The sequence below is a fragment of the Pristis pectinata genome, chromosome 10 (assembly GCF_009764475.1).
Source record: "Pristis pectinata isolate sPriPec2 chromosome 10, sPriPec2.1.pri, whole genome shotgun sequence".
Classification (NCBI taxonomy): Eukaryota; Metazoa; Chordata; class Chondrichthyes; order Rhinopristiformes; family Pristidae; genus Pristis; species Pristis pectinata.
This window is the reverse complement of record NC_067414.1, coordinates 63168630-63192734: the sequence shown is the minus strand read 5'-3', so window position 1 is coordinate 63192734 and position 24105 is coordinate 63168630. Positions and strand designations below refer to the sequence as shown.

The 24105-nt window shown below is 39.5% G+C and overlaps 1 protein-coding gene across 1 annotated transcript in view; it reads left to right on the top strand.

Annotated features, from left to right (window-relative positions):
• The window catches only part of LOC127574859 (pumilio homolog 2-like), a 91600-nt gene that overhangs the window by 7215 nt on the left and 60280 nt on the right, over positions 1-24105 (top strand). Inside the window, 1 exon segment of the mRNA XM_052024309.1 lies at positions 9415-9483. Coding sequence (XP_051880269.1) covers positions 9415-9483 — 69 coding nt within the window.

Here is a 24105-nt window from a genome sequence, read left to right as displayed (position 1 = left end):
CCACTTATAATTTCTCCAAGTTCGTACACCATACTAACTTGGAAATATGTCACCCATCCTTCATTGTCATTGGGTCTTATTAACTGAGCTCCCTACCCAGCTGTACTATGGGATTACCTTCACCACAAGGACTGCAGCAGACAGGTGTAGCAATTGGGTAGGAAGGCAAATGGAATATTGGTTCCCTTATTTAAAAAAAAGAATATACTGGCATTGGAGATAGCCTAGTGAATCTCTTTTGGACTAATTCCCAGGATAAGGAGCATCAAAAGAAATTAGATCTATATTCTTTGGTATTTAGGAGAATGGGGGGGGGGGGGATCTTATTGAAATACGTCAGATCCTTAGAGGGCTTACAGAGTAAATGTCAAAATATTTCTACTCATGGGAGAATCTTGAATCGGGGATGTAGTTATTGGATTAAGAGCTGGCCATTTAAAACTGAAGTGCATAGGACTATTTCTTTCAAAGCATGTTGAATTCCTGGAATTCTCCATCCTTGAGGGTTGTGGCAGCTGGATCATTGGGGGTACTTAAAGATAAGTAACTAATTTTCTGATATTTCAAAAAAAATTGAAGGCTAAGGGGAACTGGCACAGAAGAGGGTTTGATGCCTGAGGCAGATCAGTCATGATCATATTGAATGGTATGGCATCATCTTCTTGAGAGCAATTAAGAGTGGGCAATAAATGCTGGCATTGCCAGCAAAGCTCAGTTGTTAATGGACTCTGGTGGAGCAATATCTAGGTCTGTCACTTGTGGTTGTTCATGGGGTTCCTGATATTCCAGGTTGTGAATTTCATGTGGAGAAGTGGAAGTTGCCTTGCATGGTTTCTTTCAATATGTCGTAGCTGTTGCACATGAGCAACTACACTGGCTTATCCACAAACTTCTCCAATGGCATGTGTTTTCTGCATGGCTGGTTCCAGTTGGAGGCCTAAGTTGCTCCACTGATGTGAGGATGAATCCATCTGTATTGATCAGAAAGGACTAAACTGGGACTCAACAAACACTGCTAACCTTGGGCAATACTGAACAAGCAAGAGCTGGTGAATCAGAGCTTAGGAGGAGGACTGTAGACCTTTGACAGCCACAGGAGCCATTGTGTGGCCCACTGAAACCTTTCCCAAAACTTCAACCCACTGTGGTTTAAAAGAAAACTTTTTTTCTCAAGGCAGTGGAGGGAGGAAGGCCATGGGGAAGATTGGGCATTTATGGTGAGATGCAGGGAAGAGGAGAGTGAGGAAAGAGGGGAACATGTCTGAAGTAGGACCAAACAGCAGAGTGCAAGGTACATAAAGGCATTAAGTGTTGGAGGGAGTTGTATTGAGTGAGGATGGGAAGAGGTTAGCTGGTGAGTAGGGTAGGATGTGGCAGGGACATTGAAAGAGAGGCACTTCTTGAAGGGCCACCAAGTCATGGTGACTTGGTAGTTTGGATTTAGAATCGGCTTGCCCAAAGAAGATAAGGCGTAGTGGTGGAAGAGTGTTATCTTGGCTGGAGGTCTGTGACCAGTGGTGCTTCACAGTGATTGGTGCTGGGGCCTCTTTGTTTGTGACTATATGTAAATCACTTGGATGAAAATGTAGGTGGGTGGGTTAGTAAGTTTGCAGATGACACAAAGATTGGTGGAGTTGTGGACAGTATAGAGGGCTGTCAAAGGATATAGCAGAATATAGATCAGTTATCATGTACGGAGAAATGGCAGATGGAGTTTAATCCAAGCAAGTGTGAGGTGTTGCAATTTGGGAGGTCAAATGTAAGGGGAAGGTACACAGTTAATGGCAGGAATCTTAACAGCAATGATGTACAGAGGGATCATGGGGTCCCAAGTCCATAGCTCTCTGAAAGTGACATGCAAGTAGATGGGTGGTAAAGAAAGCATATGGTATGCTTCCCTTCATTGGTCGGGACATTGAGTATAAGGGTAAGGAAGTCACGTTTCAGCTATATAAAACTTTGGTTAGGCCGCACTTGGAGTATTGTGTACAATTCTGGTCACCCCATTACAGGAAGGATGTGGAGATCTTGGAAAGAGTTCAGAAGAGTGTTACCAGGATACTCCCTGGATTAGAGGATATGAGCTATAAGAAGTTGGTCAAACTGGGATTGTTTTTGTTAGAGCATTGGAGCCTGAGGGGTGACCTGATAGAAGTTTATAAAATATGAAAGACATTGGGTAGACATTCAGAATCTTTTTCCCAGGGTAGAAATGTCAAGTACTAGAGGACATGTGTTTAAGGTGAGAGGGGGAAAGTGTGAAGGAGATGTGCAGGTCGAGTTTGTACACAGAGTGGTAGGTGCCTGGAATGGGCTACCAGGGGTAGTGGTGGAAGCAGATACGATAGTGATGGTTAAGAGGCTGTTAGACACGTGAATATGCAGGGAATGGAAGGATATGGATTGTGTACAGGCAGAATAGATTTAGTTTAATTCAGCATTGTGTTTGGCCCAGACATCATGGGCTGAATGGCCTGTTCTTGTACTGTACTGTTCTATGTAAATAAGTGTTACTGCTGCACAATTCAGCCACAAATTTTTCAAGTTCTTGCTACAATTTAGGTGAAACCTTGTTGATAATTGGAAGGATAATCTTACGACATGAAGCAGATTTGGTGAGATTTTTGCTGATGATTTTTGAACAGGCAGGACATAATTGAAATGTATAGCACTCCTACCCCAACCTGTCAGGTGTTGAACTTTACATATTTCTCATCTGTATTTTCAGTTCAGGCTGTCTTTGAGAAGTTCAATGGAATTGTCTAACAACATCAGAGTTGGTAGTTAGATTTTGAAAATCTAAACAGGATCTTGAGTACCAAAAATATTGTTTCCACAAAAATATTATATACATTGCATTTTTATTACTTTTAGTGACAAATTTAAAACCAGATTATTTGTTTGGGATGTCAAGGCCATCCTGCTTTTGGACCATTGGGAGTGTTTCTGCGTGATTCCAGAAATATTTGAAGGATTTCAGCTGCTGCAGTAGTGCAAGTGTAATGTCTTAATGTGCTTTTGCATTTAAAGCTAAGACTTGAGATAGAACAAAATTAAGTGATACAGTGAAATATGAATAAAAACTAGATGTTGGCTCTCAAAATGAATGAAACTGCTTCTGCATTGTGCCGAGAATCATGCTGATCATGCTGACTCCAGCACGAATCTTGTTCAAATTGGCTGCAGCCTGCTAGTAGACAAGGATTTCCGAAAGTTGATAGCAAATTCCCTTTTGCCAGTGAGTCTAGATTGCATCTGAATAGCAGACCTAAAGAAGATGGCCAGTTGAGAATTGCTGACTCTCTCTCAACTGTATCAGCTTTATGGTTAATTTAAATGCTTATGTTGGATTTGGGAAGCTAATTTCCATAAGGCTCTGATGTTTTGCTGTAAAACTTGGGCTCATTTCTAGAGCAGTACCAGAAGCTCTTTCACAGAGACTATAATGTTAGATTTAGGATGAAATGCTGAAATTGTTATAGTACCATTTACAGTGGCATGCAAAAGTTTGGGCACCCCTTGTCAAAATTTCTGTTACTGTGAATAGCTAAGTGAGTAAAAGATAACCTGATTTCCAAAAGAAATAAAGTTAAAGATGACACTTCTTTAATATTTTAAGCAAGATTACTTTTTTATTTCCATCTTTTACAGTTTCAAAATAACAAAAAAGGAAAAGGGCCCAAAGCAAAAGTTTGGGCACCCTGCATGGTCAGTACTTAGTAACACCCCCTTTGGCAAGTATCACAGCTTGTAAACGCTTTCTGTAGCCAGCTAAGAGTCTTTCAATTCTTGTTTGGGGGATCTTCACCCATTCTTCCTTGTAAAAGGCTTCTAGTTCTGTGAGATTCTTGGGCCGTCTTGCATGCACTGCTCTGTTGAGGTCTATCCACAGATTTTCGATGATGTATAGGTCGGGGGACTGTGAGGGCCATGGCAAAACCTTCAGCTTGTGCCTCTTGAGGTAGTTCATTGTGGATTTGGAGGTGTGTTTAGGATTGTTATCCTGTTGTAGAAGCTATCCTCTTTTCATCTTCAGCTTTTTTTTTTACAGACAGTGTGGTGTTTGCTTCCAGAATTTGTAGGTATTTAATTGAATTCATTCTTCCCTTTACCAGTGAAATATTCCCTGTACCACTGCCTGCAACACAAGCTCAAAGCATGATCGATCCACCCCCGTGCTTAACAGTTGGAGAGGTGTTCTTTTCATGAAATTCTGCACCCTTTTTTCTCCAAACATACCTTTGCTCATTGTGGCCAAAAAGTTCTATTTTAACTTCATCAGTCCACAGGACTTGTTTCCAAAATGCATCGGGCTTGTTTCGATGTTCCTTTGCAAACTTCTGATGCTGAATTTTGTGGTGAGGATGCAGGAAAGATTTTCTTCTGATGACTCTTCCATGAAGGTCATATTTGTGCAGGTGTCGCTGCACAGTAGAACAGTGCACCACCACTCCAGAGTCTGCTAAATCTTCCTGAAGGTCTTTTGTGGTCAAACAGGAGTTTTGATTTGCCTTTCTAGCAATTCTACGAACAGTTCTCTCGGAAAGTTTTCTTGGTCTTCCAGACCTCAACTTGACCTCCACCGTTCCTGTTAACTGCCATTTCTTAATTACATCATGAACTGAGGAAATGGCTACCTGAAAACGCTTTGCTATCTTCTTATAGCCTTCTTCTGCTTTGTGGGCATCATTTATTTTAATTTTCAGAGTGCCAGGCAGCTGCTTAGAGGAGCCCATGGCTGCTGATTGTTGGGACAAGGTTTGAGGAGTCAGGGTGTTTGTAAAGCTTTGAAATTTGCATCACCTGGCCTTTCCTAACGATGACTGTGAACAAGCCGTAGCCCTGACAAGCTAATGAAGGTCTGAGACCTTGGTAAAAGTTATCCGAGAGCTCAAATCTCTTGGGGTGCCCAAACTTTAGCAGGGTGCTCCTTTTCCTTTTTTCACTCTAAAATTGTACAAAACAAAAATAATACACCAATCTTGCTTAAAATGTTGAAAAGAATGTTTCATCTTTAACTTTAACTTTTGGAGATCAGTTCACCTTCTACTCAATTATTTACAGTACCAGAAATTTTGACCAGGGGTGCCCAAACTTTTGCATGCTACTGTATGTCTTTAGAATATCCCAAAGTCCTTCATAGCCATTAGAGTATTTAGGGTGTGATCAATGTTGTTAGGTAAAACGGTCTACTGGGGTAGCAGTGATCTCTGCTCTTGTGAGATCTGGACTACAAACAGTAGACATCTCAGGGTACTGGTAAAATACCACCAATGTGCTCTCTGCAAAACCTTCCAAATTTACTGGAAGGACAAGCAAAGCAACATCAGTCTCCTTTCCCAGGCCAATGTACCCAGCATTAAGGCCCTACTTACACTTAGTTGGACAAGCCATGTCTGACACCAGACTTAAAATGCTTTATTCCAAGTTCTGTCATGGGAAGAGATTACTAGACAAAGGAAAAGATTCAAGGATGTGCTGAAAGCCACCTTGACAGAGTGTAACATCCCCACAGACTTCTGGGAATCTCTAGTTTATAACTGCATCAAATGGTGGAGGAGCATTCAGAAAGGTGTTGACAATCTTGACTGTTTATTGGAAGCACATGGAGGCCTTGATTAAGTGGCAGAAGGAGTAGACCAACTCACAATTTGCCTCCTTGTCAGCCAGTATCTGCCCCATCTATAGCAGAGTCTGCGGTTCCCACATTGACTTCATTGGTCATCTCAGAATTTACAAAATCAGAGTGGACCAAGTTGTTCTTGATTCCAAAGGAGTTCCTATAGAGAAGGTAAACACACCAAACAATTTGTACATGGCAAAGTCTTTAATACAAGTATGAGGAAAAATTAGCCAGTGCTGTGTTGATTGAGAAAGAAGTGTTTGTTAAGTAATTACAGATGCCCCCATAGCGTTGGGCATGAATAACTTATGATGGCTTGCACCGTTAAGCAAGACATTTTCATTTCGGCAGGGAGGAAACAGCTTATTGTAATTTCCATTATAAAAGTCTGGTACAGGTCCTCCCCAGGTTACGGCAGGATGCCGTCCCTGTGAATTGTTTGCAACCCGAACCATTCTCAAGTCAGAAATGCAGCCACAAACCAAGTTCCCATCTGGCAGAAGATGCCTGCAGTCCTGCAGCAACTGGCAAATCTGTACTGCTGGTCTCCAAAATGCTCATTCTTATGTATGGGCTTTATTTGAGTTGGGTGTTTGTAAGCTGGGGAGGACCTGTACGTTATGCAGTTTTTAAAAAAAAAGTTGTTTTCTGCCCTTGGCTTAAACCAGCTGAGAGTCAAAATGTATTTCTTTTTTCATGTAAATGAAATGATTTGCCTGTGGCATTGCTTGACAGCGTGCTGTATCAGCAAATTGATACATTCTAAATGACATGGTGAGATTAGCAAGTGTTCATACAGACTTCTTCAGGCTTTTGTGTTATATATATCTTGATTTTAGATATGTAATCCTGCTTCTAACCTCTTCTTCATAAACCAGTGTTCCTAAAAAAAAATACATTTCAGCAATATGTGATAATTTTATCACTTTGAATTGCTTTTTGCCACAACCAGGATTTTAGTGTGACAGTTCAATGATCTCCAGTTACAAGCAGAATTGAAGGTCACAAAATAGAAAACTGTATTGGCCGCGCATGCTTTTGCAGTCCTCTAAGATGGATTGGAAACTTAACTGGATATAGCTGATAATTCCTTTAGCCATTCACCAAGGATCTGGTTGGGTGATATAAAGCTCCAGCAGGCTGTGTTCTGGTCAGCCAAAGTGCTCATCCAGGATCATCCTGCAATGCAGACATGACCTCTGGTTTCTTTTCTCTAATACAGAGGATCTTGACCACCTATACTTGCCTCCAACAGTAAGTGCAATTTTGTCACTGAGATCAAGGCCAGTTGGACAAATGGCCTTTGTTATCTCGCCCCCTTTAGCCTGCTGGATCAAACTTCTGTGGAAGTTCTTTTCTCTTTCACCTTGTACTCTCCTGTAAGCTTAACTTCGCCTATTTGTCTTCCCACTAAATTGCAAACTATCCAACTTCCTTTTTTTAGCTCCCTTAATAGCAGATGTTGTGCAATTTTTTTCAGAATAAACTGTGAAATTCTATGCCCATTGACAACTATTAATAATTTTACTATTAACCAGAAATACAGTTAATTACATTTGGATGCTCAGCAAATTTGAAGTGTTCTGGGACTGAATTATTGGCTGTCACAGCTCGAATGGGGGAGATCATTGCCTCCTCTGAGGGTACCACTTAAACTCAACGTGTTCCTAAAAGCTATTGGGGAGATGGCATGGCTCATCATGCCATCTTAGAATGTTCTGGTGGCTAAAAACAAAGTGGTCAGTTTAACTTCCAGTATAGTTGTTTGTCAAAAATGACGTGGCATTTGCTCCATAGGATGTCATGATGCTGTTAGTTTTGGTATGTTGCAGACTGCCTCTTGAAAGAATGTGTCAGTATAAATAACATGTATAAACATGATAGGTGTTGTTGTTTTGAAGGTGTGTTTAAAAAAAAGCTTCACAATATAAAGATTGTTTTCCACAGCAACACAACTATGTGGCTGGTTCAAATTGGTTCTCTAATAAAATAGTGCATTTAACATGCGTGTTTACTTCAGCAGTTGACATAACAAATGCGAGGATTCATACTTAATCGTTTGAAAGCATTGGTTATTATGCATTGGTGAATAATGTCAAGAATACACAGAATTGGAAATTACTGGAATGCATGCTTCTGTTCATCATATGATTCATTTCATGTTTTTGCCAATGCCAGGCATAGTGCATGACATTTAAATGAAGAATGAGTTTTGTAGAATTTAATTAAAAAAAGGCCTTGGCACAAGGAAAATAAACTATTTAAGTGTCAGTGATCTTATTAATACAGTATTCACTTAAAGATGACTGTTAACACTATAATTTCAGTAACTTGAATGCATGTTTTTAGGAGATTTTTACAAATATCTCTAGTTGTAACAGCCACAACTTTATTTCCATATACTTTTCAAAAGATCTCTTCCAATAAATAGGAGATGATGAGTTGGAGGGTATGAGACAGCCGTTGTTGGTGACTTTAAATGGCATTGTGTGAATTTTCAGAGCAGATCATAGTTATGAATGCCACATGAGTTATCATGCAATGACTTTTTTCCCTCAAATATAGATCAACAGACGAAAATTGCTGGAGTATTCAGCCAGTCACGTGGTCATTGACCTGTAACATAGCTCATATTGCACTTGTCTATCCCAAAGATTCTCAGAAAATAATATAAAATTCTTGGTGGATAACACCATAAATAAGAAACATAAATGAACAATAAGGAGCTAGTTACCACTTATTTATCATTCCAGTGAATAGGAAATTGGAATCAAGAGGTTTTTATATAAAATTTCAAAGTTCCCAAGGAAATGGTACTGGAAACTTAACATTTTTTCTTTAAAATTAAAAACAAAACACCTATTTGGTGTGTGTGAAAATTGAATTCTTCACAGAATAGCATTTGGTGTTTCAACCAGTCTTTCTGTGGGAAAGAACTAGCAATGTGTCATATGAGTACATCTCCTATTGCTCATGCAATCTCTGTACTTCCATTTCAAATTTAAATTTGTTTTTGGCGGTGTCAAAATCTTTTGGCCTATTCATTTGACCTGCATGGTTTGCGATGTATGTTGATCAGATGATTCACTGTAACACTCTATTTATTGTTTCAGTTTATGTAGTGTATTATTGTATTAAAGCCCCAATAAATGTTTTACTTTACCAGTGCATAATTTTGGTTACCTCATTATGCTCATTGATGTCTTTTTTTCCCTAATGAATTTTGGAAATTTTTTGTTCAACTGCCTTTATGTCTTCCAGTTACTGATTTCCCAACCAGAGTCACCAGGTTTCTCCCAGTGCTCTCTGCCAAAAAAAAAGAGTGTATTAAACCGCAGATTAATTTCTTGCATCCATCCAGTTCCCTGGGATCACTCCCACATCTAAGGAGATCTGAAAGATTGTGGCGAGAGCCTGGATAAATTTGAATGCATTAACTCTGTGCAAGGGGGTGTGCTTTCGTTGCTGCTAACTTTTGAAGAGCTTGCTTTTTCATTCTCCCATTTCATCATGACGTTGGCTGCATCCCCTTGCTATGCAAGGGCTAGTGAAAAGTGTTTTGTTTTCTGGTCCATGATCTGTCCCGCCATCTCTTAGGCCATCTTTATTGCTGTGTTTTGTCTGTTAATGTTTGTGAAAGACTGTGTTTCTTCTATATAATTCAAATATGAACAAACCTCAATTTAAGTCTTTTAATTTTTTATATTTTAAGAGGGAAAGCTTCAAAACAAACATGATGCAATTATTAACTAACAAAACTCATATAAATAATGGAACTATGTTTCCTGCAGGTTCGATCTGTGGATGAGATGAATCATGACTTTCAAGCACTTGCACTGGAGGGACGGGGAATGGGAGAAGTAAGTTGGCTAAAATTTGAATTTCTTCTCCACTGGAGGCTCAACCTGGAAAAAGAGTTGTTCTTAGTTTTCACCATGCTCCTACTTCTATGCCCATGAAATGGATAACACAGGTCTGACTAAATTTGTACATCTGTAAATACTGAGTATTCTTTTCAAAATCACTTTGGAGCTATCTGGAGCTATGTTGAAGTAGAATATTCACTGTGTACCTGCAGAACACTCGCTTTCAACATACTTTGTTGGCTACCTGTTTAGAGACTTGCATTCATGTGGTTGCTCTCAGCAGAAAGGAATACAAATAACAAAAACAATAAGCCAAAGAAGATTAAAAAATCAGGTCCTGGAAGGTTGAAAAGTTGGGTTTTAAGGAGAGTCCTCAAAGTGGAGTGAGGAGGAGAGAAATTTAGGGAGGGGAATGCAGAGTTCCTTTTGATCTTTTGACTGATGTGGCTGTGAAAAAGGGGTTCTCGGGAGACGAGGGCATCCAAGATGATAGTGAAGGGTAGTTGATATGTAAAATTATTGTGGCAAGTAGTCCAAAACCTCAGCAGTTGGGACTTTGTGCCCTTTTCAGCGATGGAGGTAGTGGGCCTTCTAATGATAGCTGTGATCACGGGTTTCAAAGGGAACAGCTGAGCACCAGCTGTGCCCATGAAACTAAGTTCTGGGTTTGGATGAAACTGTCAATACATGACTTAGTGAGTGAACAACGTGCTCCTGAATCAGTCACTCGGCTGCATCACTAGACTCCATATGGAGTCCAGCAGTGCACTTAGTCTTCAGCATTATGCTGGGAAGTCTGCCTCTCTGATTCTAAGCCAGGCAAACTTGACACAGCAATGGAACATCCATTCTTGGCCTGAAATATGGGGAAGCTATCTGTGGTTTTTAAACTGTAGTTGAGTTGTTATTATTTGTAAGTGTTTTAGCATGTTTTTAATGTTATATTTTAATTATTTACATAGTCATTTAAGAATGTGTGGCAGAAGAAAAAGTCCTTGTTTGCTTTGACAGAAACCAATGTTCTGTGCTGGGCTTTGCCTTGTGTCAGAGGTTGATGGGACATTTCAGGTGTGGTGTCTCAGCAGTAAGTGACTCGAGGCTAATTGGCTAGTCAGACTTTGTTACCTGAGTTCTGGGTGCAGCATGTCAGTGAAATTGGCCCATCACATGCAAAATGGCACATGTGGGCAGGCAAGGGCAAAATAATCTCAAAACAACTTTTTTGCAGTCCATCCATTTAATACCCACTTTGCATTGGTAAAGGCAATGTAACATTTCAGTTGGTAGAGGATTGCTGTTTGTTAATCTCAAGCCATATAGAAATAGAGAAACCTTAATCAACTTATTATTTGTTTTAATTTTGCATGCACTTGACTCTTTCATGTTGGATCATTTACTATTAACTTGGGATAGGAGTGGGTATAGTGGTGGACTTCAGCCTGGTTCATATTTTTTTTTGAGGAGCTGGTTTTGCAATACAGCTCCAGGTTCATGTAGTTAACATGGTGAATGTGTGATGGCACTGACAGATGAGTCTTTTGACTGTGCCTTCACTTTTTTTGTAATTCTGAAAGGATTTCTGTATGCTGAGGATCTGTGAAGAGCACTTGTCAGAATCAAAGATTTATTATCACTGTCTTATGATGTGAAATTTGTTGTTTTGCGGCAGCAGTACAGTGCAACGACATAAAATTACTGTAGATTACAAAATAAATAACACAAAAATAAAGGAATAGAGAGGTAGTGTTTATGGGTTTATGGACCGTTCAGAAATCTGATGGAGGGGAAGAATGTGTTTCTGCATCGTTGAGTGTGGATGTTCAGGCTCCTGTACCTCCTCCCTAATGGTAGTAATGAGAAGAAGGCATGTCCCAGATGATGAGAGACCTTAGTGATGTCACCTTGAGGCACTGCCTCTTGAAGACGTCCTTGATGGTGGGGAGGGTTGTGCCTGTGATGGAGCTGGCTGAGTTGACAACCCTCTGCAGCCTCTTACGATCCTGTGCATTGGAGCCTCTGGACCAGGCGGTGATGCAACCAGTCAGAATGCTTTCCACTGTACATCTATAGAAATGTGCAAGAGTCTTTGGTGACATACCAAATCTCCTCAAACTCCAAATGAAGTAAGGGCTGCTGGTGTGCCGCCTTTGTGATTGCATCAATGTGTTGGGCCCAGGACACATCCTCTGAGATGTTGACACCCAGGAACTTAAAGCTGCTCACCCTTTCCACCATTGACCTCCTCAATGAGGACTGATGTGTGTTCTCCCAACTTCTCCTTCCTGAAGTCCACAATCAATTCCGTGGTCTTGCTGATGTTGAGTACGAGCACTCAACCAGCCGATCTATCTCACTCCTGTATGTCTCCTCGTCGCCATCTGAAATTTTACCAACAATGGTGGTGTCATCTGCAAATTTATAGATGGCATTTGAGCTGTGCCTAGCCACACAGTCATGACTGTAGAGAGAGTAGAGTAGTGGGCTAAGCACGCATCCTTGAGGTGTGCCTGTGTTGATTGTCAACAAGGACGAGATGTTACCACTGATCCGTACTGACTCTGGGCTCCCGATCAGAAGGCTGAGGATCCGGCTGCAGAGGGAGGTTGAGGCCCAGGTTTAGAAGCTTCGTGATTAATACTGAGGGGATGATGGTGTTGAATGCTGAGCTGTAATCAATAAATAGCAGCCTGATGTATGTTTTGCTGTTGTCTAGCTGCTCCTAAGCAGAGTGAAGAGCCAGTGAGGTTGTGGCAGTAGGCAAATTGCAGCAGGTCCAGGTCCTTGCTCAGCTAGGAATTAATCCTAGCCATAACCAACCTCTCGAAGCACTTCATTATGGTAGATATGAGTGCTATTGGTCAATAGTCATTGAGGCAGCTCACCCTGTAGCTCATCTCGTAGTGGAAGGAATGATGCCAGTCATGTCTGTAATTAATCAGATTGCTTTCCAGCTTTATTACTGTTGTTGCAGACCCTCCACAAACCAGTTGTGTGTCAGCATTCTATTCCCAGACAAGGGAGTCTATTTATTAAAATTATCCTTAGGGAGATGTTAGCATAGAGACAACATCATTTATCTCTGTTTATAATTGAAACAAACCTTTGTACTTGATGAACATTCACTTTCACGTTATGACTTACTCTGAGGCTGGCTTCTATAGGATATTCACAAAGGATTGGTAACACTGGGTAAACGGGCAACTAAGTTTTAGTCTCGCAGTGAGATGGAGAAGGAAGCAAGAGAGAGAGGGGTGGTTGAAGGGAAGGCAGATGAGCATTGGGATGGAAGGATCGGCTCCTTTGAAGTCTGGAGGTTGGCTTGATTAGCCACACTTTCTGGAAACTGGAAATCAAAAAACTGCAGGTGCTGGAAGTGTGAAATAAAACCAGAAAATGTTGGAAATGCTCAGCAGGTCAGGTGGAAAGAAGTGATAACAGTTTGGGTTGAAGACCTTTGTTACAACTGGAAAAGAGGGAAAACAAGTTAGTTTCAAGTTTGAGTGTGTGTGTGGGAAGGATGGGTAGGACAAAGTGTTTCTCTTTCCACTGACACTGCTTGATTTGCTGAGCATTTCCTGCACCCTGCTCCAGTACTTAACAGCTTTAACCCCCTCTCTAACTGCCCTCATTAATCAATCTTAAAAGATTGGGGAACTAAGGGGCCTGGGGTGGATTACCTTGATCACATTGAATGGCAGAGCAGGTTTCAGGCCCTGCCATTTGATGCCTTACTATTTTCTTGTGTTGTGACATGAGACAACTTTGGGTTTGGATCAATTCCTCTGGGACTGGGAGTAACTGGTTCTCTCTGAGTATGTAGTTCCTCCTGGATCCCCATCTGAAATCAGTTGAACATTGAATCACATGAAGAAACTGATTCTGCATCAGTCACCAGCACCCACAGCTGGTGGAGTGTGAGAAGCTGTCAAACCCAGACCTTTCTACCAGGGTTTCTTGCTGCTGTTCCCTGGCTTCAAGCTCCTTTTCTCTTGCAATATCTCATCCAAATTAAACTGTTCTTAGTCAATCAGGTCAGCAGCAAGTGTATAGGCCACACAATCCTCAATGGTGGGATGAAGGAAATGCTTTTAAAAACAGTAACTAAAAATTAAATAAAACACAAACTTGATGGAGTTACTGCTCTACCGCAGGACTCAATGCTGAATCCAGCAATGTAGCAGATGGGCAAATTGCTTGTACCTAGCATTTGGGCCATTTTAGAATTCTGCATTTGAGCTTATTTGTGGGGAGGCTGAGAGTTCCTGAGGTATATAGCTTGCACTAGCTATTAGATGGCATGATTCCACCTATAATTTGTTACTAGCACTTTGGAAGTTTGAGGTCATGAAAAGTGCACGAATTCTAGCATGGTTTGAGGCATGTGAGTAGGTGATGAATCATGTTGGGCTTCCAACTTGGAGTTTTGGATAGTCTTGAGCTCAGCAGTTTGACCACAAGTTGTTGATCTAAGTGTACTGGATCATTTTATGGCCCCAGTCTCTTTATTGTCCCTTCCAGTCATCTCTGGTGCACCATTAGTGCTGACTGAATCAATGCAGACATTGACTGAACTGCTTTACTTAACAACACATTTTGTTCATTTTGACAAAAATAACTTCCAATCCTTCATCCTCTGCAGTTGTTGTTTCAGCATGGCATTTGTTATCTGATTGTCACAGCATGTTTCTTTGTATGACATGAATTTCATATTGACCTATATAGATAGGTACTGTACCCAAGTCTGTTGATTTTGACTGGGCATAGCAGCTTCAGCGTCACATGAGACACTTGGGCTTATTTGGTCTTTTCCATCCAAAACCAATGGATTCTTTTCTGATTCACATTTCTGTTTCTTCAAAAATAATCATTTTCCCTAAAGATTCCCTTCAGTCAAGATATGTGAGCCATTGTGTTTTTTTGCTTTTGAGTGAATATATTCATTAATTTGCCTCCTTGTCTGAAAACTTGTTATCAGTAAATATAGACATGAGGGGTTAGGTTTCTCTTTCACCAACCTTTATCTCCACCAAGGACTTTATAATGCCCCTTTTAGAAACTGAACAGATCCAGGGGTTTTAGTTGATGTTACTTGCAACTTCTGTTTAATGTAAGTATCAATCATTCATTTTGTTTAGGGTTCACTTTGTTTGCGGATAGAGCACAAGGTCTTTACCAATCATTGCAACTTGTCATGTGAAGGATAGTTGTCCATGATTTGTGAAGCTAATGTTAGTAAATTGAATGAAAGTTAGTGCATTTTTTGTGGATCTCTTCGGAATTTCTGCATCCACTTGGAAAATGTGAGCTTATCTTTGCTTGTGCAAATGAAGTCTTAAGCATTTAGGTAGAATTCTCACAGTCTTGTACTTTTTCTTAAATTTTGGCTTTAATCTGATGCAGAGTGATGAATGTTTCACTACCAAGCTGGCTCAGTGCCTCTTCCTCCAATTTACTACACTTCTTTGGAATACATTGTTTTGTAATTGCACATTGATGGAATAAGAAACTATTAGATTGAATGCTAAAGTTTGGCCTCCCTAGTTCTTCAAAACAGTTCAGCCTCCAAGCACAGCTCGCAGTCTACCTATCCTGCATTTGTCTTTCTGTAGGTATTGATGCTGTATTGTTGGGATCTGATTGCTGCCACCTTCAATTCGAGAACAGTGATGTTTCCAGAACAAATCCTTGCCTAAGGTAAAATATTGAAAGAGTGTCCAAGCTTTGGACCATGCTCTGCCATCTTGAAGGGATAGTTTCTATGAATCTTCACTTGGAGAACATTTTATTAACATGAAGTTGAAACTTCATTTTTTCTTGAGTTTTGTCCTTCCACATTATAAAGTTAACCTGAGGATTTTTTTCATGACTGAGTGAATGTTTCCATTGTAAGTCTCTTCATTATACACCATTACATTTTAACAATCAGCATTGTTGGGTGTTGCACTGAAGTAAACTTGGCACTGAGATCCTACATTCTGATGCATAATCATATAAAATTGCTCTAAATATCACAACTTCTTCCTGACTCACGGCATGGTTTGGAAAAGCACTGATTCTTTGATGAACTACGATTGCTTGTCATTCTTTGGTACATCATCCAAATGCTCATTTTTTTCCCTGAGTTTTGCGGGAACTGTAGGAGAATTCAGTCTCACAGCTGAACTCATTCTTGTCATCACTCCATTTTCTATGCTGATGCTGGAACGTTGATCGTAAATATGAAATGCCAGTTTGCAACCTCCCTCCCCTTTCCACACTTCATTTTCTGAAAGTAAATGCTGGCATCAGAATGCTTACTGCAGCACTGGGATCAAATCTTCAAGGATGGACTTGGCCATAAATTGGATGATGTAATGGAATGGTTCAAAGCTTTGAAGTCCTGTTATAATGACTTTGAATCATGAATAGAATGTTAAAAATGGCCAAAATTAAATAGCTTTCCTAACACTGAAATGATCACAGTTGTAAGGAGAAAAATGTAAAACTATAAATTCCAGCCTTGTTCTTTACATATCAGTGCTTACTGGAAGATAAGTTAGAGCAACCTGAAATAGTAGAAATGTGTTTTTTATATTTTAGCTTGGTTGATTTTTTTTTTGTTTATTCATTTATGGATTGTGGTTACGCCTGGCAAAGCCAGAATTTACTACCATCCCCAACTATTATTTTGCAAGTTTTAATATGCAGCTGCAATTTCCAGTTTAGTGTTAGGTTTTTGGAAGTGTAAAGGTAATTTCTAAGGTTCCTTCGATTTCCAATAGGTCAGGTAATCCTGAAACAAAGTTCTTTTACATCCTAATAATCTGACTTGGTTGCTTGCCTATTATTTTTTCACCTTAACAATGTCATGATTTGTGTCTTGGATGCTTTCTGCATTTGGTGTTGGTCCCTTTTAGGTGCAAAAATTATTATTTTGTTGATTTGCTTAACTAAATGATCAGCATGGAAGAGTTGGGCCCAAGGGGCGGTTTCCATGCTGTACAACTCTGACTCTAAATTTCCATGTCTACATAATTTGATTGTCCTTTTAAATCTGGACTAATTGATTTTTCTTTCCTAATTGTGAGCTTCGTTCAATTTTGAGAATTATTGCCTGAGTCAGAAGGTTATTTTATTTACAATAGCACAGGAGGAGGTCATGTGGCTTATCTGGTCCATGCTGGTTCTCAGGGAAGCAGTCTCATTAGTCCCATTCTCCAAATACTTCAATGTGCCTCTGCAACTTATTCTCTCACACCTGCCACCAACACCCCTTTGATTCTTTTGCCATTAACCTACACAGAATGTTAATTTCTAATAGGAAACTAACTCAGCAGAACATCTGGGATGTGGGAGAAAACTGTAGCAAACCCATGTGGTCATGAAGATAATGTGCAAGGTTCAGCATCTGAGGTCAGGATCAAACCTAGATCCATGGAGCTGTGGTTCAGGTCCCATTGGTGAATATCGCAGCTTGTAAGTTGTGAAGCAAGGATAAGGTGGAGACGAATTTCTGTAGGCAGCTGAATTTGAGGAGGGTGTTCCACAGTGCCTCCCAATTGATAGTCAGAGGCTTTTGTGAGTTCGCAAAAGGCCATGTACCATGACTAGCGCTGTTCCTTGTGTCTTCCTTGGGGTTATTGCATCATGAGGATCATGTTCACTGTACCTCAGGATGGACTGAGTTTTAGAGAGCAACTCTAACTCTGGGCACTGGAAGGAGGCTATTGAGGAGGAACTTGGTGATGACTCTCCTTGTGGCGGACAGCAGGGAGACCCCTCTGTACCTATCACCATTGGATGTCTCCTTTATCCTGCCAATTTATTGAAAGGGCAAACTTAACAGGTCAGTGTCCCCTCCCAGAACAGTGTCCTTTGTATCCTAGTTTGTTTTTGTCAGGCAGGTCTGAAACAGACGCTCTATTTTGAGCTCTGGTACAGGGAGGGATTCTCAGGTGGACAGAGGAAAAGATTCAAGGATATGCTCAATACTTCCTTGAAGAAGAGTTGCAGTCCCATTGATTACTGGAAATCTCTGGGCCATGACCACTTCAAATGGTGAAGAAGTATTCGGGTATGTTATGGGAATAATGCATTTTGTCCCTGGTACTTTGTTTATCATCCTGTCCAAATCAGACTGTCCATGTGGACATGATTAATACTTTGAGGTGTTTCAAGAGGTATGTGGGGTTATAATGATCTGGCTTACATTCATCATTAACCAGCACTACCAGAACAGACTAACAGTGAGAAAACTAATTAATTATCTGTTGGTCTTGTGTGCAAATTAGCTGCCAAAGTGCATTAACATCGTTAGGCTTATGCTCTTTTACTTTAGCTCAATGTTATATCAATTGTCAGGCCTGCTTACTTTAAGCAAACCTATAATGCAGTTCATACAGCAGATAGAATTTAAAATCTCTTCATTCTTGGTTAACATTAGCATAGATTTGACAGCATTTAATGTATTGAACAATAAGCAGCAGCAGTTCCATTTAGTGACAGTGTTTTGGCAAATAATATATGAAGGTGCAAATTTTCCAAAAAATCTGCAGTAGTGGGAGAATTGAGGTGTGTGGTGTTGATTTCAAGCTCAGCAAGTTGATTTCTGCGTGTCACAGTCTTTGTTGAAGTAACACTTGCACAACCCTGTCTACACAGGTACTTTTGAAATTGAGTGACTTTCATTCCCACATTTAGTTACAGCTTAAGCCAAAGCAAGCTTTGCAGAATCCAGAAGACTATAAATCATAAGTTTGGTGCTCATTTTCTGCGCATGTTATCTATTTCCCAATTTTGTGTTTGTATGGATACCATATGCTGGAAGTAATATTTGAATACTGTAAAAAGATTCTCTGAACATTTCACAATTGATAAGTGTCTCAGTTTTGTTGCATGCCTTTCTCCGTATACTTCATTTTCAACTGGCTAGTGGTAGTAAATGTAGAATGTACTTGGATATAGAATCTCCATCCATTCCTGTGTAGTTGGGTCATTGAGAGTCTGACACAAGGTTTGCCAGAAGTACTGAGTGTAATTGTCATTTTTGAAACACTGCTGCTGCAACTTGAGCAAGAGTAATTTACTTATGGGGCTACTGTATAGGAAAACCTGTCAGGTTGGTATGTGATATTTGGATTAACACTTTTGTGGATCACATCAAAATGATAGATAAGTAATATTGGGTTTGAAGGCATTAATAGTTTCCAGTCCCAGAATTTTCATCTCAGTCACAGGCCCCCTTGTCTAAGTCTTTGTCTCAGCCTTCCTTGAAAGAAACTTGGTGATCAAAACTATATTAGACCACCCCACAGCTAAGTGGTATCTGGCACATTATTTTCTTTGTTTTTCAATCTTTTTATTATTTTCAAATTAATACAGATTAATATATAACATCAATGTTTGTACAAGTAGTACAAAAAGATCAGGAGAACAATCATAGCATAGATAATCATAAAGAACAGTAAAATATAAAAAAAATCTGTAGATCCCACGATCTCTTAGTAAATGAATATAATATAAAAGAAAGGAAAGAAAAAGATTTATTATATATATAAAAGAAAGGGAAAAAAATCCCCAAATCAATAAGAAAAATTATAAACAATATATCAAACTAAACGAAAATTCCAAAAAAGAACAAAAAAAAGAAAGACTGGACTGAAATTTCTCAGTAAAAACAGAGCAATATTATGTCGTCAACTCCGTTCCTTTAAATTAGAAAGTTATTGAAAGGGGATCTGTATCATGTGAAAATATTGTACAAATGGACTCCAAATATCTTCAAATTTAAGCGAAGGATCAACAGTACCACTCCTAATTTTTTTCTGAGTTTAAACATGATATAGTTTGAGAGAACCATTGAAAAGTAGTAGAGGGTATTGGATCCTTCCATTTAAGTAAAATGGATCATTTGGCCATTAATGTAACAAAGGCAATCATACATTAAGTGGAAGCAGATAAATGGCCAGACTCTATCCTTGGTAATCCAAAAATTGCAGTGATAGGGTGAGGTTGTAAATCAATATTCAATACAGTTGAGATAATGTTAAAAATGTCTTTCCAATATTTTTCCAAAAGAGGACAGGACCAAAACATATGTGTCAAAGAAGCCACATTCGATTTACATCTGTCACATATAGGATTTATATGATGATAAAAACGGGCTAGCTTATCTTTTGACATATGGGTCCTGTGAACTACCTTAAACTGTATCAAAGAGTGTCTGGCACACATTGAAGACGGCACATTCTTAACTGGACATTGAGGTACCTACTTGTAAAATAATTTGACTGAGGCAAGTGGAAAATGGAACAATCCATATGGCAGACCAGCTGATTAGTAAGATTCCTCTGGAATACTTGTGTGTGCTCAGCATGCAGTTAACTTGAATTTAAACCAGACAGCTCCTATGGTATGGGTTAATGTTATGTTGTCTCAAGATTTGTCAAATATTAGTCAGGTTAGATAATCTAACTCTATTGCAGCTTGTCCAATAGTCTTCAAATGCATAGATCTGACATTTTTCACTTCTGACTTTATTTTCCAGACATCTTATTTCAAAATGCAAATTACCATAACATTTGACAGTACCCTTGGTGAACCCAGAGCAAACTACTCTCGTTATAACCAATGTGGTGGCACTTCTCATGTTCCATAAAGAAAGAGAAGCATTTGCTCAGAATAGGCTTTTAGTTGAAACATTCATTCACTATCATTCCCACAGTGTTTCCTGTAGGTCCTTAGGTGGTATGCTGAGACATTTGGTTGGAATTCTTTCACTTTTTTTTATTCAAAATGGTAGTGCTAATTTCATAGCTTCTGCTTCTGTTTTGGGTGCATGCACAAATTGTAGTAAAAGAGTACATGTATTATTTATATTGTATGAGTGAACTTAACCTGATGATTGATTTTCTTGCCAACGATCACAAAGCTAAATTATATGTACATTGGTGTAAAATTACACATTTTTTAAAAAAGTATTTCCCCAATGACTAGGTCTATACTGAGATTAATATTAATGTTTACATAAGTACCTAGTACCATTTATAATACACTGCTTTTAATCTCAACCATTACCAGTGCAGCTGAAAAATATTGAAGTGATTAGTTATATACTGTGAGTGAATATTGAGATTGTGCAGTGGAGATGCATTTTGCCCAAGTGCAATTAGCCACATCTGGTCATGTATCTAGTGGTTGAAGTACTGGATACACCATGTACATTTAGACAAGGCGAATAAGTAGAGTACTTAGTGTTAAACAAAATGACTCAAAATTGTTTCTGTGACATTCATGAGTTACTTGGTTCTCTTAATGAGAATGAATTCAAAAATAAAATTGTATTTATATGATAAAACTTAGTGTCAACGAAGGGCGCAATCAACAGAATGAAAGATAGAGCCAGAGGAAGGTGTCTTAGGATTGACCAAAGGGACAAGCAGGAGAATCTCACCAGGATGTTGCCTGGGTCAGAGAACTTTAATTATAAGGAGAGATCGAAGAGGCTGGGCTTGGAGTAAAGGATAACCTGATAGATGTGTGTAAAATTGAGATTGAGAGGCATAGATAAGGTGAAATAGAATCTCTTTCCCATGTAAGGGGTGTCAAAAACTAGAGGGCATAGGCTTAAGGTGAGAAGGAGTTTATAGGAGATCTGAGAGGTATGTTTTTCCACAAAGAATGGTTGATTTCTGGAATGTGCTGCTAGAAGTGCTGGTGAAGACAGAAACGATTACTATGTGAAAGAGACAATTAGACAGGCACTTGAAAATGCAAGGCATAGAAGGATACTGACCTTAATGCAGGCAAATTGGATTAGTGTAGGTGGGTAAAACGATTGGCATAGATGTGGTGGGCCCAAGGGCCCAATTCTGTGCTGTATGATTCTGACTCCATGACATAGGTATTGGGGGTTTAGAGAGGGAATCCAAACTGTGGGGCTGAAGAGACCATCAGTCCTGGGGTGAAGGAGGGGTGTATGAGGGAAGAAGTATAGAGAGGTTAGGGGGGGTGTTTGGAAGAACAAAGTGTGAGGTAAATTACACAAAGAATTATAAGTTTGTTTTGTTTGCAAAGGGCCATTAAAGCTCAGTGAGAATAGTGATGATGGATGATTAGTGCAGCATAAGATGTAGGTAGCATATCTTTTTCAGAGCTAAAATTTGCATACAATGGGAGTAGATGGAGTGCCAGGAGAGCATTGTGATAATTAAACTTAATAGTTTCAAAATAATGCTTGTAGTTTTCAAAGATAAATTGGCTGAAATATAATGGTAGGTGTTGGAAATTGTATGGTAGTTCTGAATCAATTCAGATGCCACGATTGGAAACAATCTGCCCAACTAAGTGATCAGAACAAGAAATAGAATTGGTGTCAAAAGTAGGAAGTTAGTGATGGAGTCACAAGATGATGATTTGGTCTTATCAATGTTTAACCAGAAAAAATTGTGATTCAACCAAGACTAGTTATTAAACAACACAGCAGTGTTGAGGTTGCAAAAGGTAATGGACAAGGAGAGCTGGCAATTACCAATCTCTATGTAGGATTGAGTCTCAAATCTCTCAGATAATGTTGCTAATGGGTAACACAAATAAGAAAATAGAGTTGATTAAGTATTGGGTCATTCTGAAGATAGTTATTCAGCAATTGAAAGATGAAACAAGATTGGACAATCAGAGTAGAATCAAGTGATAGCCTCACTGATCTGGACAACTAAAGGGAGAATTATTCAAAGCCATAGAATGGACAGTAGGATGTCACAAGAGATTCTGCAGACACTGGAATTTGGAGAACACACAAAGTGCTGGAGGAACTTAGCAGGTCAGGCAGCATCTGTGGAGGGAACAGTAGGATGTACCAGGTCACAACCATAAATCTAATTTTTGGCTTAAAGTAGAGTTTATATGGTGTCCTGACTAATGGAATCCTGATAGAGATTCAAATATGCAGCTGGTGGAATGATGGCAAAGAATGAGAAGTGGCATCACTTTCAAAGATTGTAAAGAGGTTGGAAAGAGAGTAATAGTTACCATTAGTGAAATTAAAAGGGTTTATGGAGAAAGATAGTCTTTGAAAGAGCCTGGCAATACTTGAAGAAGAAGAAACATGGCAGACAGAAGTGTGCTTAATAAATTGGTATTGGTTCACTATTGTCACTTGTACCGATGTACAGTGAAAAGCTTGTTTTACAAACCGATCGTACGGGTCAATTCATTACACGGTGCAGTTACATTGAGTCAGTAGAGAGTGCATTGATGTAGTACAGGTGAAACAATAACAGTACAGAGTAAAGTGTCACAGCTACAGAGAAAGTGCAGTGCAGTAAGGTGCAAGGTCACAACAAGTGACATGAGGTCATAGTCCATCTCATTGTATAAGGGAACCGTTCAATAGTCTTATCACAGTGGGGTAGAAGCTGTCCTTAAGTCTGGTGGTACGTGCCCTCAGGCACCTGTATCTTCTACGCGTTGGAAGAGGAGAGAAGAGAGAATGTCCCGGGTGGGTGGGGTCTTTGATTATGCTGGCTGCTTCACCAAGACAACGAGAGGTAAAGACAGAGTCCAAGGAGGGGAGGCTGGTGTCCGTGATGCGCTGGGCTGTGTGCACAACTTTCTGCAGCTTCTTGCGGTCCTGGGTAGAGCAGTTGCCCTACCAAGCTGTGATACATCCAGATAGGATGCTTTCTATGGTGCATCAATAAAAGTTGGTGAGAGTCAAAGGGGACAAACCGAATTTCTTTAGCCTCCTGAGGAAGTAGAGGTGCTGGTGAGCTTTCTTGGCTGTGGCATCTACATGATTTGACCAGGACAGGCTGTTGGTGATGTTCACTCCCAGGAACTTGAATATGATAGTATTATATATTAATATTATATATTCATATATTAAATATGATGGTAGATAGGCAAGAGTAGATAGTTAAGGAAATTTTCATTAATTCTGTTAAATAATTAAACACATGTAAAATGGTCTAACCATGGCAAGTAAGAAAAGTTAAAGGCGGTGTAAAGTTAAAGAAAGCCAAAAGAAATTGAAAGGGGGAGGATTAGCAGGATTTTAGAATTAAATAAAATTGGGCCAAGAAATCGGCAGAGCGAAGAAAATATAGAAGTTAACTGGTAGGAGGCATGAAAACGAATTCTAAAGACTCCTGTTAATATGTAAAAAGGAAACAATTAGGAAAAATTGAAGATTGGCCCTTTATTGAGAGAAACATGGAAAAATTTATTGGGGTAAGGAAATGTCAATGACTTTAAACACTGAAGTACAAAAATATTTTGATGTGTGTAATGATCTTGGGCTTAATGCCTCATCAGAAAGTCAGTATTACCTTTGTTGCATTTTGTCAATGTCAGCATATTGTGTGCTAATTTCCTGAAGGAGGACTTCAGCCTCTGACCTTGTGATTCAGCAGTGCGCTTTTATTGAATAACAAAGCAGGCAGGAAGGACCAGATAACTTCCTGTTTGTATTTCTTTTGCCCTGTGTGGTCTTAGTCTGCTGTGAATGATCGAAGCAAAGGAAAGATGAAAAGTTTGGGAGAGCAATGTTCTTTTTCAGATTACAACTGTAATCATTGGTTAATGGACCTTCAGATTGAAACTCATTCTGCTTGAAAATAAAGTGAATTGCTAAAGAAT